Source organism: Cryptotermes secundus, unplaced genomic scaffold (assembly GCF_002891405.2).
Source record: "Cryptotermes secundus unplaced genomic scaffold, Csec_1.0 scaffold2482, whole genome shotgun sequence".
NCBI lineage: Eukaryota > Metazoa > Arthropoda > Insecta > Blattodea > Kalotermitidae > Cryptotermes > Cryptotermes secundus.
This window is the reverse complement of record NW_019729249.1, coordinates 256,281-271,509: the sequence shown is the minus strand read 5'-3', so window position 1 is coordinate 271,509 and position 15,229 is coordinate 256,281. Positions and strand designations below refer to the sequence as shown.

The window sequence follows — 15,229 nt, the reverse complement described above, 5'->3', positions numbered from 1 at the left end:
CAAAGGAGTTAGAATATTGTCAGCTTAGTTGATAAGGCAGCAGCTGGGTTCGAGAGGACTGACTCCAATTCTGAAAGAAGTTCTATCATGGGTAAAATGCCGTCAAACAGCATTAATGCTACAGAGAAATCTTTCGTGAAGGGGAGAGTCAATCGACTGGGCAAACCTCATTGTCGTCTTACTTTAAGAAACTGCCACAACCACCCGGACCTTCAGCAACCACCGCCCTGATCAGTCAGCAGCGTTCAACATCGAGGCAAGACCTTCCATCAGCAAAACGTTTTTGACTCGCTGAAAGCTCAGATGATGGTTAGCATTCTTTTAGAAATAAAGTATTTTTAATTAAAGCATGCACATTGTTTCAATAAATAATGCTCTTGCACGCTTAATGGACTGCAGTAAAGTGTGAACATAACTTTTATATGCACTGGGAAACCAGCAAATTCGTGTGACTCGCTTCACTGCGGTGATCTGGAACCGAACCAAGGAATGCCTGTATTATGTGAAACGCTCCATATTAAATGCAACTGTTATATCGAGGTTTCGATCCACTTTCTAGGCCGATTAAACTCCAGAAAGAAACACACACGACCTTGAGCAAACTACTTCATATATTAGCTGATTACTGTAGGTGTAGGAACAGAGACAGTGTGCAGACACTTGCCTTAGTATCTTCATTAAGGGTCGAATTCTGACAACATCCATTTCTAGCTTTTCTCTTCCACAATTGGTGTCGTCTTTCTCCGCTAACCTCGGCACGCCTCTGCTTGGTCCAACAACGGTCCGCGTTGTTTTGTGCTGCTGTTGTCTTATTTGCCCCACAACTGCTCTGAAATGAGGTAGACATAGGAACGTGTGAGCAACGTACACATGGTCCGTGTTACACATATGCGTTTGGAACCCACGGAAGAAAAATAACACACAGGAGCCTTAAAAAGGGTAAATTTATCACATGGGGGAGTGCAGGTGTAGCTCCACCATTCTTGACCTCGGCACTAGATGGATAAGAGTAGTCAGCTTCAAGCCCTGGCCACTGTACCCCCGGGGAATGAGCCCTCAGTACCCAATGCATAGGAGACTGGGAGAATAGAAACAATCTTGCATGATGGGAATCGAACCCGGGCCGTCCCGTCGCTATCCCGGTTGCAGAGCCGTAACATTATGAAGTTCCACGGTACAGGGCGACTACTACTACTGGACATGCCAAAGTTACGTGACTCCGGGTTAGTGCATTTTTCCGAAATCGCGAAGCCGTGATATATCACAACAGCAGAGCGTCTGACTGTGGGTCACATTCCAGGGAGGGGCAAGATTCTTTTTCTTGCCACGAAAGGTTACGGGCTGTTCGGCCGGGATTCGATTCCCGGGAGGGGCAAGAGATTTTTCTCTACTCCACAACGTTCAGACCGGCTCTGGGACCTACCCAGCCCTCTAACCAATGGGTACCAGGGGCTCTTTCCCGGAAGTTAAAGCGGCAGAGGCGTGAAGCTGACAACTCACCTTCATCTAGGTCAGGAATGGTGGAGCTATACCACCACTCCTCAATACGTCTTCAAGGCGTGGTGCTTAATTGATTAAGCACACAGACAACTTTACCTTTAACCTTGCAACGTGAAGACAAGTTCTCATATGTATTGGAGGTTCTCTCCACGACGTTCAGGCTGACAGAAAGAGAGAGAGACTGACTACTCCACTCGATCAACTGTAACGGTAAGTATGCGTGGAGCCATATCTCCGATTCCCTATACGTCTTCTTGGGGTGGTGCTTAATTACGAAAGGGGTAACATATTTGTTCTGAACTCGAGTTCTGAAAGGTTTTGGGCACGCAACATGAGTTTTCCAATGGTTCTAGGTGTCTAGCCCAGCACTGCCTTATTTATTTAGCAACTATACGTACTCTGCTACTCATCCCTTCTGTGCAACCTTTTCCTATTGGTTATGTAACGACACTGACGTACCGACACTACACATGTCGCATGACTGGATGATTAATCGATGTGGAAAAGTTTTTGAAACGACGACTGCCATACGAAACCTCAGAACTCGGAGAGATCCTACACCAGTGCCACTTTATCCACCAAAAATCCCATAGCACTTATGCTGGGTTCGGACTAGAGCCGTCGTGGTGGTTGGCCGGCGTCTATCCGCTTGAGCTGTGGTACGGCTCTGTTGACTGAGGAATGACGACATGGAAAGGATTTGAAAGGAAACGGTTGTGGCTTAATGCAGTTACTACCCCGACATTTGCCTGGAGGGGGCGAGCAAAACCATGAAAAGTATCAATCAGAATAGTTGCTGCCCCGACAAAGATTCGAACCAATCACCTCCCAAACAAGAGTCAAGAGCATTACAACAACACGAACGTGTTCGGTGTGTTTCCAACTTTGGTTTCAACTTGAACTCACATTTTTCTCTTTGTGTAAGAGGCAAAGTTTCGTAAAAGCATCAACAGTAAGGTAAGGTAAAAGACAAAGCTATCCTGTAACAGGCAGTGAGGGCCATAGGGTAGAGACATGTCGAGACACACATTTTCTGGACAATCGGCTCACAGATGGTGGTGAGGTTGTCGGCCTTACACATCGGCAGGCCGCCGTTTATCCCCCAGGAAGATTCCTGGTACTCATTTCTGTTCCAGGCTGAGTCGACACCTGGGCCACAGTGCGGCTGGAAGGATTAGGTCAATTGAAAAATTTAATGACCTCGACGGGAACAGAACCCGCGTGCCCCCAAGTACGAACAGTAGCAATCAAATGAATGATTACGATCTTTTGCTGTTCACCTACTGTGAGGTGCGTCGCCCAGGGGGGACAATTTGTCGACTGGCCTCGGTTATGGTGCACGGAGAGGGCTCACGTGGTGCTCGCGGCACGTGCGAGTGTCTGCAACTGTCAGGTTCTAGCTTAAGTTCGCCAGACCACTGCCACATGGCAGGTGGGGCGCAACCCAATCGTGGCTCGACTTCGTGACATGCGAGGTATCGGAAGTAAGAATATACATTAACGATACTCCAGTAGCCGGGATAGCTCAGTCAGTATAGCGACTGGCTACGAGCTGGACAACCAAGGGGTCGGATTTCGAGTCCCGGTAGGGGCAAGATTTTCTCATCTCCAAGCCGCCCAGACCGGTTCTGGGGCCCACCGAGCCTCCTACCCAAATGGTACATGGGGGGCGCAATTTCCCGGGAGGTAAAGCAGCCGAGGCGTGAAGCTGCCCAATTACCTCCATCTATTGCCCAGGTCAAGAATACGTGGATCTACAGAGCCACTCCCCCCATACGTCTTCATGGCGTAGTGCTTAATTAGTTAAACACAGGAACAATTTTACTTACCTACAGGACCCGCCAATTGGATCGGCTGTTTTAAAATCCACTGCTGTAGAAAGGGAAACTGAATGAGAGAGGTTATACGTGTATGGTTACATTCGTGGATGTATGCAGAAAGGAGACTCGCAGGGAAATGTTCGGCGAACTGCTGTATCTCGTTACAACAACGTTTAAATTATAATGGAGGTCATTCAGAGCTAATTTTTTTAACAAATAAACAGTGAACAATAAATTGAATTAATGTGTGGTGTTCGTTTGGTTAATCTTCGCTGCCACTTCCAAACGATCCCAGTGGTGGAACATGACGACTCCCTCTAAGGATCCCCCGAAATTAGTAACAATAAGGGCTAGGCGTGGTAAAGGTGGCGTCCTTGTGCTTAATTAGTTTAGCACGATGCCATGAAACCCCATCACGGTGACCACGCTATCTAAGGCATGAACTGTCTTCGCCCGCTCGGGCACTGTGGTCGTAGGTTCGAATCCCACTTGAGGCATGGATGTTTGTGTACGTTTATTCGTGTTTGTGTTGTCCTGTGTGTAGGCAGCGGCTTTGCGACGGGATGATACTCGTCCACGGAGTCCTACCGACTCTCTTAAGGCGTGTCCACATTACTCGTGCTCGTGTGACTCGCTATGCTCGCGAGTAATGTGGACGATATGACAAGTCACGAGACAAGCCAATAAATTAAAATACGACTACAGCCTATACACACTACGAGTAAATATGTGGATCCTCACGCGCCAAAGCCTGGTGAGCAACTGAAGTAGTGTGGACGAAGATTTACGAGCACAAGTGAAAGCCAGACGAGCCTCCCGACGAGCACGAGCACGAGTAATGTGGACGCGCCTTTAGATTAAGAAACTGAAGTGCAACGAAGCGTATCACGGATGCCAATGCTCCAAGCAGGCGCAACAGGTACGTTAATGAACGAATGAATGCCATGAAGACATACAAGGGAGTGGAGGTACAGCCCCACTAGTCTTGATCTTGGCACTGAATGCGGGTGAATGGTGAGCTTCACGCCCCTGCCGCTTTACCTCCAAGCAAAGAGCCCGCTGACTAGGAGGGAGGGTGGGTCCCAGAGCCGGTCTGGACGCTATAGAGAAAAGAAAAATCTTGCACTGCCGGGAATCGAACCCGGCCGTCCAGCACATACCCGTCGCTATAACTGAGCTATCCAAGCTCCCTATGGTAATAATCTCTCTCTCTCTCTCGCTCGCTCTCTCTCCTGTTGCTTCCAGTTTGGAGCATCCGTGCAATGCTTCGTTTCACTTCAGTTTCTTATCGCCACAACTCGCCAACAGATGGCATTGCAGGGCAAAATTTAAAAAAATGAATCCTAACGGACCCTGGGCACACCGTGTATATCTGGGAACTAACTAAGAATTATAACAGAACTGAGTCTTGCTTTACTACGTAGCTTTCCATAGTTCATTTAGTGCAATAAATGCGCTGATCATGCACGGCGTGGCAAGGGACTTGATGGAAGACATACCGGTATAAAGACGTCCTGTTCTTCCATATCATGTTGATGGTGGCAGACGTCCTCGTAGTTGCCAGGGTGATGGTCCAGATATTCTCCATCCTCGTAACTATCTCCACATCATATTAAACTGCCTCCTGAAACCTGGAACACAAACGTACCAAAATACATATCGGTATTGCAGTAAATTTGGGTACTTCTACCTGCAGTTTTGTATGGGTGTGAAACTTGGTCTCTATCATTAAGGGAGGAACATAGATTGAGGGTGTTGAGGAGAATATTTGGACCGAAGAGAGATGAAGTTGCAGGAGGTTGGAGAAAGCCGCATAAGCTTAGTAACTTACGCACTTCGTCAAATATGATTAGAATTATTATATCAAAGAGGGTGAGATGGGTATGACACGCAGCACGCGTTGCCTAGAAATGAAATAAATGTAGGATTTTGGTGGGAAAGCCAAAAGGAAAGAGACCACTAGGAAGACCCAGATGCAGGTAGGATAATATTAAAATGGATCTTAGAGAAATAGGATGGGGGTGGTACGGATTGGATTATTCTGGCTCAGGATACAGACCAGTGGAGAGCTCTTGTCAACATGATAATGAAACTTCGGGTTAACAAAACGTTGCTAAAGATAAAGAAAGACTGTTGCTTTATCAAGGGCGACTCGGCTCTATGGAGTTGCTCAATCTAATCACTGACCGCGGTGTCTGGGCAGAGGGGCATATCGCATCACCGTCGCTGCGTACAGGCAACTGCGTCGCATTCTTTATTCTGCGTCTGCTGGCAGAACACACGTGACATGACGGTCTCATGGCAGTTACTGCCGTTTCGGATGAACCATACACTCTGAAGATGGGGCAGTTACGGTCCTCCGAAATGTCGGTAACTCACTCTCAGACGATAAAGCGTCATAACTCCTGAGACGACCTCTGTTACACGCGTATATCAGAACGCACACTAAGCACACTGCAGTAAAGCTATAACAGGCCGTGGAGGCCCATATGTTTGTGAGACGTCGAGGCTCCCACATTTTCTAGACAATCGGCTAACAGATGGCGGTAAGGTTGTCAGCCTTACGCGACGGTCGCCCTTTAACACCGGGAAGATTCCTGGTACTCATTTCTGTTAGAGGCCGAGTCGACCACAGGGGGACAGAGCGGCTGGAAGGAATAGGTCAATTGAAAAATCCAATGACCTCACCAGGAATCAAACCCGTGACCTTCCGGTTTGTGGCGTAGTGCTTCAACCAACTATACTACCGCGAAAACACGGTGGAGAAAAGGTAGGAATCGACACAACTCAGTCAAAATGGTGGGGTGGGTCAGGAAATCTGCGCCTGTAACTCAATGACTAGCCCCGAAAGCTTCTACTGTCGCCGTGGATAAAGGAAGCGTGCATACGGAGAGTCTTCTGACAATCTTCACCTGTGACATGAAACTGAAATATTCTGATAGAAGGAACTTGACTATTTGGGCATAAAATTCAGAATGTAACTGGACCCGCCGTGCTCAATAAAGCTTCGGTTTAGAGGCTGGCTCCTTACTGCGGTGATCCGGTTTCAGTCCTTGGTGGTATTCGTGGATGAAAGGCACTGAAGCAGGATTTCTTTCCGAACTTCTTCGGATTTCTCCTGTTACGCATCATTCAACCATTGCTCCATATTAATCCACTGCCGTCTTGAGACAGGCAATAGCTCTGACCAGGCAGCACATTATCATACATAACTAAAACTAACTAACTCAATGTAGCTGAGCCCTGCTTGAGAAGCCGCCAGTTGTGCAGCTACTCAGGAACTTCCCAGCATTTTATAGGACCCGAAGGTTCATTACCGTGTTCACAAGAGCCCTCCACTGGTCCCTATCCTGAGCCAGATCGATCCAGTCCACATCATGCCATCCTACCTCACTAAAATCCATTTTAATATTGTCCATCCACCTACGTCATGGTCTTTCTAGTGGTCTCTTTCCTTCTGGCTTTTCCACCAATATCCTATATGCATTCTTCTCCCCCATTCGTGCTACATGCCCTTACCCACTTCATCCTCCTAGTCTTAATCATTTCAATTATGTTTGGCGAGAAGTACAAGACAGTGTTTAAGCTGGGGACTTCTTCATTAACATGACACTTAAACGGTTACACAATAAAGAAGTTATGCTTTATATTACAAGAATTTTAGTTCAGTAGAAATGAAAGCTGTTCACGGTTTGGTTCCTCTGATGCCCGTCAGATGTCCACTTCTGACCCTGTTTCATGTCCGTAACATAAAATCCTTGCGTCTTCCCTGGATAATGATTGTTGACAGACCACATACGATTTAAAGTACATGAGTACTCGATCCTCCAGCGCTCCTCCGTAGTAACGCAACTGTATATGAATGCAGAAAGCAATCTGTTTCGGTATTTCCAACAGTCACTTCCATGAGGATCTACGGCAGTAAATAACAGGATATTTGTGTGACGTCACATCCTATTGCTTTCAAAATCTGAATTTAACTATGAATAATTCAGCGATTTTTCACGTTAAGAGGTCACAATGTCTTGTTATTGATTAAAAAAAGTATGGACTTTATTGAAGACATGTAGTTAAGTTAACGTAACACGCGTAGTTCCAACTGAACATGTGCGGTAAAATAAGTAACCAATTTCATCATTTCCGTTCAGACCTCAGACAAGAACGGGGATTTGTTTCTGGCTTATTATACGACCCTCTCAGCATCCAGACGCCACAGCGTCGAACCGATGGTAGGAGAGATCAGTGATGAACTGGGCGCGGTCTTGGCCTAATTCGAGGTACTAACCCCGGCATTTGCCTGCGGTACTGAGGAAAACCACAAAAGGCCTTAGAATAGCCAGTGCTGCGACCGAGATTCGAAGCAAGCACGACCCGAATACAACTCTAGAGAGTTACCGCTATGCCAGCCTGCTCGACGGAAGGGATAGTTATAGATAACAATCAACAAACAAAATTAACATGTTGTTAGCGTACACAAAAGTTGGTTTATTGATCAAAATTCGCGAAACTAAACATTTCTACTTCAAGAAGTGCAGTCACCTGTGATTTCGCTCTTGTCTTCACGCCAGGGGGCACGCAGTATCGTAGTAGGCTACAAGACGGAAGGTTGCGGGTTCCACTCAGGATAAGGTCATTGGATTTTTCAATTGGCCTAATTCTTCCAGCCTCACTATGCTCCTGTGGTCGACTCAGCCTCTAACAGAAATGAGTACCAAGAATCTCCCTGTGGGGTAAAGGGCGGCCGGCGTATAGACTGACCTCACCGTCATCTTTGAGTCAATTCTCGAGTAAACGTGGGAGCCTCGGTGTCTCACAACCATATGGCCTAGACGACCTGGTTACGGGGATAGCTTTACCTTCTACCTGTCTTTACACCAGAAAAATTTAAGCATTACTGGTTTCTAGATCATTTTGTATGCAGTAATGTTCAACTCGTGAAAACCATGTTAGGAATGTTTGTGAAATTTAAGTATGACAGAACTTCATCAATCACTTTGACAGAAACATCAATCTGCCAATGACGGTAGACATTTTGAAGCGAACGGCTGCAACAATATTCCATCTGACTCATTAGGAAAACAGAAGCTTAAAAAAAATCTTTCCACAATTTGGATATAAATTATATAAAACTTCGTCCTACATACTTTCATTATGAACTTCCATTTCGAATAAAACCGATTTAACGTTTAAAATAATTAAACGGTTAGGATAAACCGACTTATCAGAACCAAATATATCGCTTCGTGGTCCATTTTACGGTGGTGTCAGAGCAGAGAGCGTGGAATGATGGGATGACGGGTGAATCATGAATGAGGAAGGATTCTGAAGGAAGCGGTCAGAAATCGGGGTACTCTCCCGAGAGCGACGAAGACAATGAGTGACCTCAGTCAGGATAACCTGCGTTCCTCCCAAGATTTGAACCAAGGACTCTCCAAAGACAAGACTACAGTTTTGCCATTTATCTCCTTAGCGAGTAGCTTCGACGTAGGACGCAAGGATACCACGTCGCCCGAAAGAATATTGATAGGAACCCTGGTGAGTTGGTGCGCACTCGAAAGCCCAGGGCCGCAGGGACAAGCGCACCTACTGGTCATGTTCCGGTTTACGAGAGTCGAGTGAATACAAATCTGTAATTCCTACAAAGATTCACTTACAAGTAGGTTCTAAAGGGTTCAGACGAGCATGCGTAACACTTAAAAAGTTGAAGAAAGCAGTCTTCTGGGATTTGGCACCGTGTATATGTGGTCTGCTTTACCGTTTCTCACGGTGTTGTCGCTTGCAGAATTCTTATACTTTTTCTTCTACCCTGAAGATGGGGGCGATACGTTCCTCCGAAACGTCGGTTAACACCACATATACACGGTGCCAAATCCCAGAAGACTGCTTTCTTCATAGTCACCGCCGTGAAAGCCTCAAATCTTACACTTAAAGAGTTACTGTGTTTTCGGGCTTTGTTCATCGTCCGGTGTTCTAAAGACTAGAAAACACAATCTGTTTCCGTCCTCAGATGAGGGCGAAGACTGACTTACGTTCGAGAGGTTCCGATCCGAATGTAGGACTCCGTACAGACTGACCGTCCTCAGACCTTTCCGGCAAATGCTCCACGACAGCCCCCTCCCTCGCCTCTCCAGTTTAGAGAACACAACGACCAACACGAAGCACGGGTTTTCTTAAGGGGCCGGTACTCGTTCTAGTCAAGAAACTGCCCGTCTGGAAACCAAAGGTCCATTACCGTGGTGACAAAATCGAGGGACTGGACAGAGTCCTAGCACTCATCACGCGACCTCCCAGCCTATTTACGAACTCTATAAACAATTTGCTTAATTTTTATACAAATCTGACACTTCCAACAGATCGTAGACTTCAGGCAGGTGAGCTCGGGTGATGGAAGATTTTGGGAGTGGTTCGGCCTGCCACAGGGTGCAGCTCGGTAAACACGTTCCCGCGACAACGAATACACAGGTAACATCAGAAGAACTGTTGGACATGGTGTTCTCTATGAGGTCTTATACAGGTAAAGTTGTCCCTGTGCTTATTATTAATCACTACCAGCACTTTTCGTCAGAGAGGATGTTATATGTACAACTGTTCAGTTTGAAAATAAAATTACTGGTCGTGAGTCTCAAGGGGCTTATCACCAGGACGAACTGATTGGCGGTAAATCGCCAGTCGTAATTTAACTGTTACTCTAACTAATCACTACCTACATAAGAACTATTACCGCAAGGGTTCAGTTGGGAAAAATCTGTGGTCGTGGGTCTCATGGGGCTTGACGTCGAGATAAACTGATAAGCGGTAAACCGCCAGTCGTGAAGTAACTCTGAATTACCTAATCACCGTGATCACTTTGCCACAGAGGCGTATGGGGCGTGGATGGGGAGGTTCACACATTCTTGGGCTCGGCATTAGTTTAGGGCTCCCACTCGTCCTATTTTCCCGGGGCAGTCTCTCGTTTCATATAAAGCCTGGCTGTCCCAGATTCATTTCAAATGTCCCGCTTTTTATACGCTCTTCTGTAACATTAATTTCTATCGATACCCGCTCGGTAACGGATGATATTTTCTGCAACTGACATTTCTATATCGATGTTAACACTCCTGATGGCTAATCCACAAAAACACAATTTCACAAATTACTGGTTTTTCTGTTGGCAATATGTTTTTCTTTCCATTTATGTTGGTAGTAATTTTATTTGCTTCCATAACGGAAGTTGCGCTGGTATTATTTTCTGCATTCTTTGTCGACCGTACGTTGTGTTGCGACAGCCTGTGAGAATTTACTGGTTTTCATCCATATAACGATGAGTTTTGATGTGTACAAAAATACTGTCAAAGCAAGCTGGAAGAGCGGAATGAAAAACTTACCAAAATGTTACTGAAAAGTGGTGTGAAATGTTGGCTCATTTTACAAAGAGAACATATGTATATTCCGTTAACATTAAATGCCCAATCAGTTTTCGTTTAGCATTGCCAGCATCTAACGCGCCGATTGGGCGTGTCTTCTCAATAATAAACGAGTGACAGATGGAAAAAATATATACTTAAAATACGAAATAGTGAAAGTCTTAACCATTGTGAAGACCCACTTTAAAGATTTCTCTTGTTCAGAGTTTTTTTTCCAAATATCGAAAGAAAAAGTGCTTTTGGAACAGGTTCACAAATCTGACAAATATTCACGTGAATGTGGGAAGGCTTTCACAGACTCAGACATTTTTCGTTTTCTTAATTTGTATCGTGTCCCTTTTCTTTTTACCAAATATCCAGTTTTGAGGGGAAAACATAAATTTCCAATTTTTAAAAAAAAAAAAGTATTATGGGAACCCTACACTAGTTGGAGATGGTCAGCTTCACCTCCTGGCCGGTTTACCACCGACGAAAGAGCCTATAAAATTTTGTAGAATAAGTCCTCAGGTTCAAAAGTTGGACGGACACACAGCATAGCGAGCTCATATGGCTACGTTTCGTCAGAGCAAGCGGCCCTACAGCCAGAAGCTGCAGAGTACATCCTGACGACAGAGCCAATGAGACCGGCCTGAAATACATTTAACACATACAATACACCTGGCGGTACACTGCGGAAGTAGATTGTTTGAAAATCGATGACGTAACGGGACAATTTAAGACGAGAAAAGCCGTGCATATAATATGCATTATGAGGAAATTCTAAACTCCTTTAACGGTGAAAAAGTGATCCTACTTTACAAGCAAACATAGTCTGCAAATGCGCTCTTCGCCACTGTACGTCTCTATATGCGTTCAGTTATTGCAGTGAACAGCCCCAAGATCGTATGCACACCGCGAGCCACAAAACATAGCTGATAATCAGCGTTATGACCAGCGCAATGCGTGGCGATAAGTACTGTTTACACTGTCTGAAACATCTTTAGGCTATGTCATAAGTAGACAACCTTAACAAACTCCATGGAACTAAGTCCTCCTTGAGAAGCTGTCATTCGCTCATCTACTACCCGGGTTTAAAAACATTTCATGGAAGACAACACCGTCCAATGTGACTCAGTATATATTTATACAGAGCCTTTACATGTTTCGGTCAGTTGTGAATCTTCAGACGGCAATAACACCATGTTTAGGTGCTACTACTACATAAGCTTCAAGTTTTGTACAAAGATTTTTAATCACGTTAAAATGTGTTTAAGTTAAACATATATTATTAATGTTCTTAATATTTAAAATCTTGAACCGCTGAGGTTTGTGTCATCGTACCTCTTCTGTGGAATCGGGAGATTGGGGTGTTATTTGCCGTCCTCTGAGGGTTACTTAAGGGTTAGTTAAGGATCTGCAATTATATTGCGGGTATTATCGAAGGAAAGATAGATGGGCGGATAGAAGTGACAAGAAGACGAGGAAGAAGACGTAAGAAGATGCTGGATGACCTTGGGGACAGAAGAGGATACTGTCATTTGAAGGAGAAAGCTCTAGATCGCATTAAGTGGAGGAATTGTTTTGAAAGAGACTGTGGACCTGTCGTCTTGACAGATTACTGATGATGATGATTTCATATGAAAGTGTATGTACTCACTTCATATTTCTTTGACTGCAATTGAGTTCTATGTTGTGTGTTCCTACGTGTTGTGTTATTGCTCCTGAAGATGGTCATAACTGATCGAAACATGTAAAGGGCATCAACCCATCGCAATGCCTCTTGTTACACATGGCAGCACAGGAAACATGCGGACATATAACCCTGGCCCAAGAGGGACGCAATGTTCGAAAAGTCGAAGACAGTACAAGCCTTAGAGTGACAGAGGACCTAAATTCTGGATCGGCTAAACATGTATTGATCATTAAGCAACAAATTCGAGCGGAAACGAACAAACAGAAACAATATAGGCCTAAGTTTCGCAGAAGTTCTTAGAAAATTAATAACAAACACATAATTCCGTTGTCAAACAGACCACGCTTAACTCTCCAAGTGGTTTGGCTTCTAACACAGTAAATTATCCTATAGTCCATGAGAGAAGGCTTCCATATAGGCAAGAAAGAAAAATTTAATGTTGTCCCTAGGCCGTGTCATAGCTCAGGCGCTTAATCGCCGGCTTCCCACCTCGACGGCCAGGTTTCAAGTCTAGGTTAGGTCATGTGTGATTTGTGGTGGAAAAAAGTGGCACTGGGGCAGGTTTTCCCCCCCAGCAATTCGGTTTCCCCTGCCAATTCTCATTCCATCGACTGCTCCACGTTCATCATCTATCATCCTGACCCGGTACAATAGGCTAGTTAGGGCCCACCTACCAAGTGGACTTAGTTTCACCCCACCACAAGAAAAAAAAGTCCGCGTGCTTAATTGCGCACCACGCCATAAAACGCATGGGGGAGTGGAGGTATAGATCCATTCATTCTTAATCTCGGCACTAGATGCAGAAAAGTCAACTTAGCGCCCAGGACGCTTTACCCCAGGGCAAACAGCCCCTTGTACCCATTGATATTGAGGTGAGTAATCCCCAGCGAAGATCTGGATGCTGTGGAGGAACCGAACCTCGATTCCCCGGTCTAACCCACAGCCGAGTAATTATACTGACCAGCCTAATTCGACATAAGAATTCTAGAGCAGTTGAGGACTTAAGTTTCGCAATTATGACCCTGTTTTATCTGTTGTTGTTCCTTGGCCGGGGGATCAGCCCGTGGCAAGGCTGCTACCTACGTAGAGAACAACATAAAGGCAGAATAAACGCACACAGACATCCATGCCTTGAGTGGGATTCGAACCCACGATCCCAGCGATCAAACGAGCGAAGACAGTTCATACCTCAGACCGCGTGGCCATCGTGACCGGCAATTCTGCTTCATGGAGTTCCCAATTCGGGTAGAGGGAAAAGATGCAGTAAAAAACTACTGAGCACACACCCGCCCGCCTCATGCTGTAGATGCAGTTCCGTAACTTCAAATCAGCAAACTGGAAAGTCATGCTCATTTCCTCATGTGGTCCTGCAGATTCACTGCAAATCATTACTGTCACTTTCAACGAACTACACGGCGTCATAACCCAGAAGAAATTACTCTTCATAACTACCACTGTGAGAACCTCAAATCCTATAAATCATTCTATCTTCTAAGAATATGTTTATGTTTTAGGCAAACTACTGTAACACATTTACTCTTCGACGATTTGGGACTGAAATGAATCTCTGACAACAGTGCTACATTCTTCCTCCCGAATTGGAGCTTGCTACGTCACAGAATGTGGGGCCATGGATCATTAAATCGCAGCTCCTCTATAAAAATTATACTGTGAAGGAATATCATCCATTACTAGGCAACGGGTCGCGAAAAACATTCTTGCGGCAATGAATACGCACGCAACACTAAAAGAACTGTAGTCTCTATGTAACAGCCGGTAAACACTTCCCCTTAAGCGCGTGAAAACAATAGCGAGACCATTCCTATAACAATGCGCGCGGAGACTGGCTACCAGGCAAATGCGTGGTAACACGTCTATAAAATAGGTTTTCTATGCGGTCCGTGTTGCGAGCTGTAGGATTAGAGACCTTCCATAAGGCACTGAGCAGATCAGTAATGCCTGGAATTAGCGGCAGACACCTACCTCTTAAAGTTGCAGCGCCTGCGTTCCATTGGAAATGTTCCGAGGTGCACACAGCTTTCAACCTTCCCTATGTATACGATTATATAATAAAATTGTGCAGGGGACAAACAGAAGTCATGCAAAATCATGAGAATGAACATGTTCTCGGTATAGGACAAGGTGAAGCCAGACACAGAAAATATAAGAGGCTTAAACTTGGCGGTGGTCAAGGTTACGACCGTTCAAGTGACTAGGTTGCCTTGAAGCGTAGGCACGATTCGCTTACGGGAGCCTGTACTGACAGAGGACTTGTACATAGTGCAAAAGCAAGAATTTTTCAATAACATGTTATAAGTGTGACACGTACACTTGACGAAAGGCCAAGCATATTCATAAGAGACAAACCCATCTTCTCGTAAGAGAAGATGTTACATAAGGGCTGTTACCGCAAGAGTTCAGTTGAGGGGGAAAATCTCTGGTCGTGGGTCTCTAGGGGCTTGACGCCAAGACAAACTGATTGGAGGTAAACCGCCAGTCGTAAAGTAACTCTGACTTTGAGAACTGGAACTTGGAGCTGTGAGCGTCAAGAGAATTGGAACTAGGAGCTGTGAGCACCAAGAGAATTGGAGAGAGAACTGGAACCTGGAGCTGTGAGCGTCAAGAGAATTGGAGAGAGAACTGGAACTTGGAGCTGTGAGCGCCAAGAGAATTGGAGAGAGAACTGGAACTTGGAGCTGTGAGAGCCAAGAGAATTGGAGAGAGAACTGAAACTTGGAGCTGTGAGCGTCAAGAGAATTGGAGAGAGAACTGGAACTTGGAGCTGTGAGAGCCAAGATAATTGGACAGAGAACTGGAACTTGGAGCTGTGAGCG

General features: G+C 45.4%; 1 protein-coding gene across 1 annotated transcript in view; it reads right to left on the bottom strand.

The window, feature by feature from the left end:
• The window catches only part of LOC111865629 (protein TMEPAI), a 121,678-nt gene that overhangs the window by 87,901 nt on the left and 18,548 nt on the right, over positions 1-15,229 (bottom strand). Inside the window, exons 2-3 of the mRNA XM_023853806.2 lie at positions 4,820-4,951; positions 665-829 (exon numbers count right to left, since the gene is read on the bottom strand). Coding sequence (XP_023709574.1) covers positions 665-829; positions 4,820-4,846 — 192 coding nt within the window. The 5' untranslated portion in view covers positions 4,847-4,951. The remainder of the gene's footprint in view (positions 1-664; positions 830-4,819; positions 4,952-15,229) is intronic.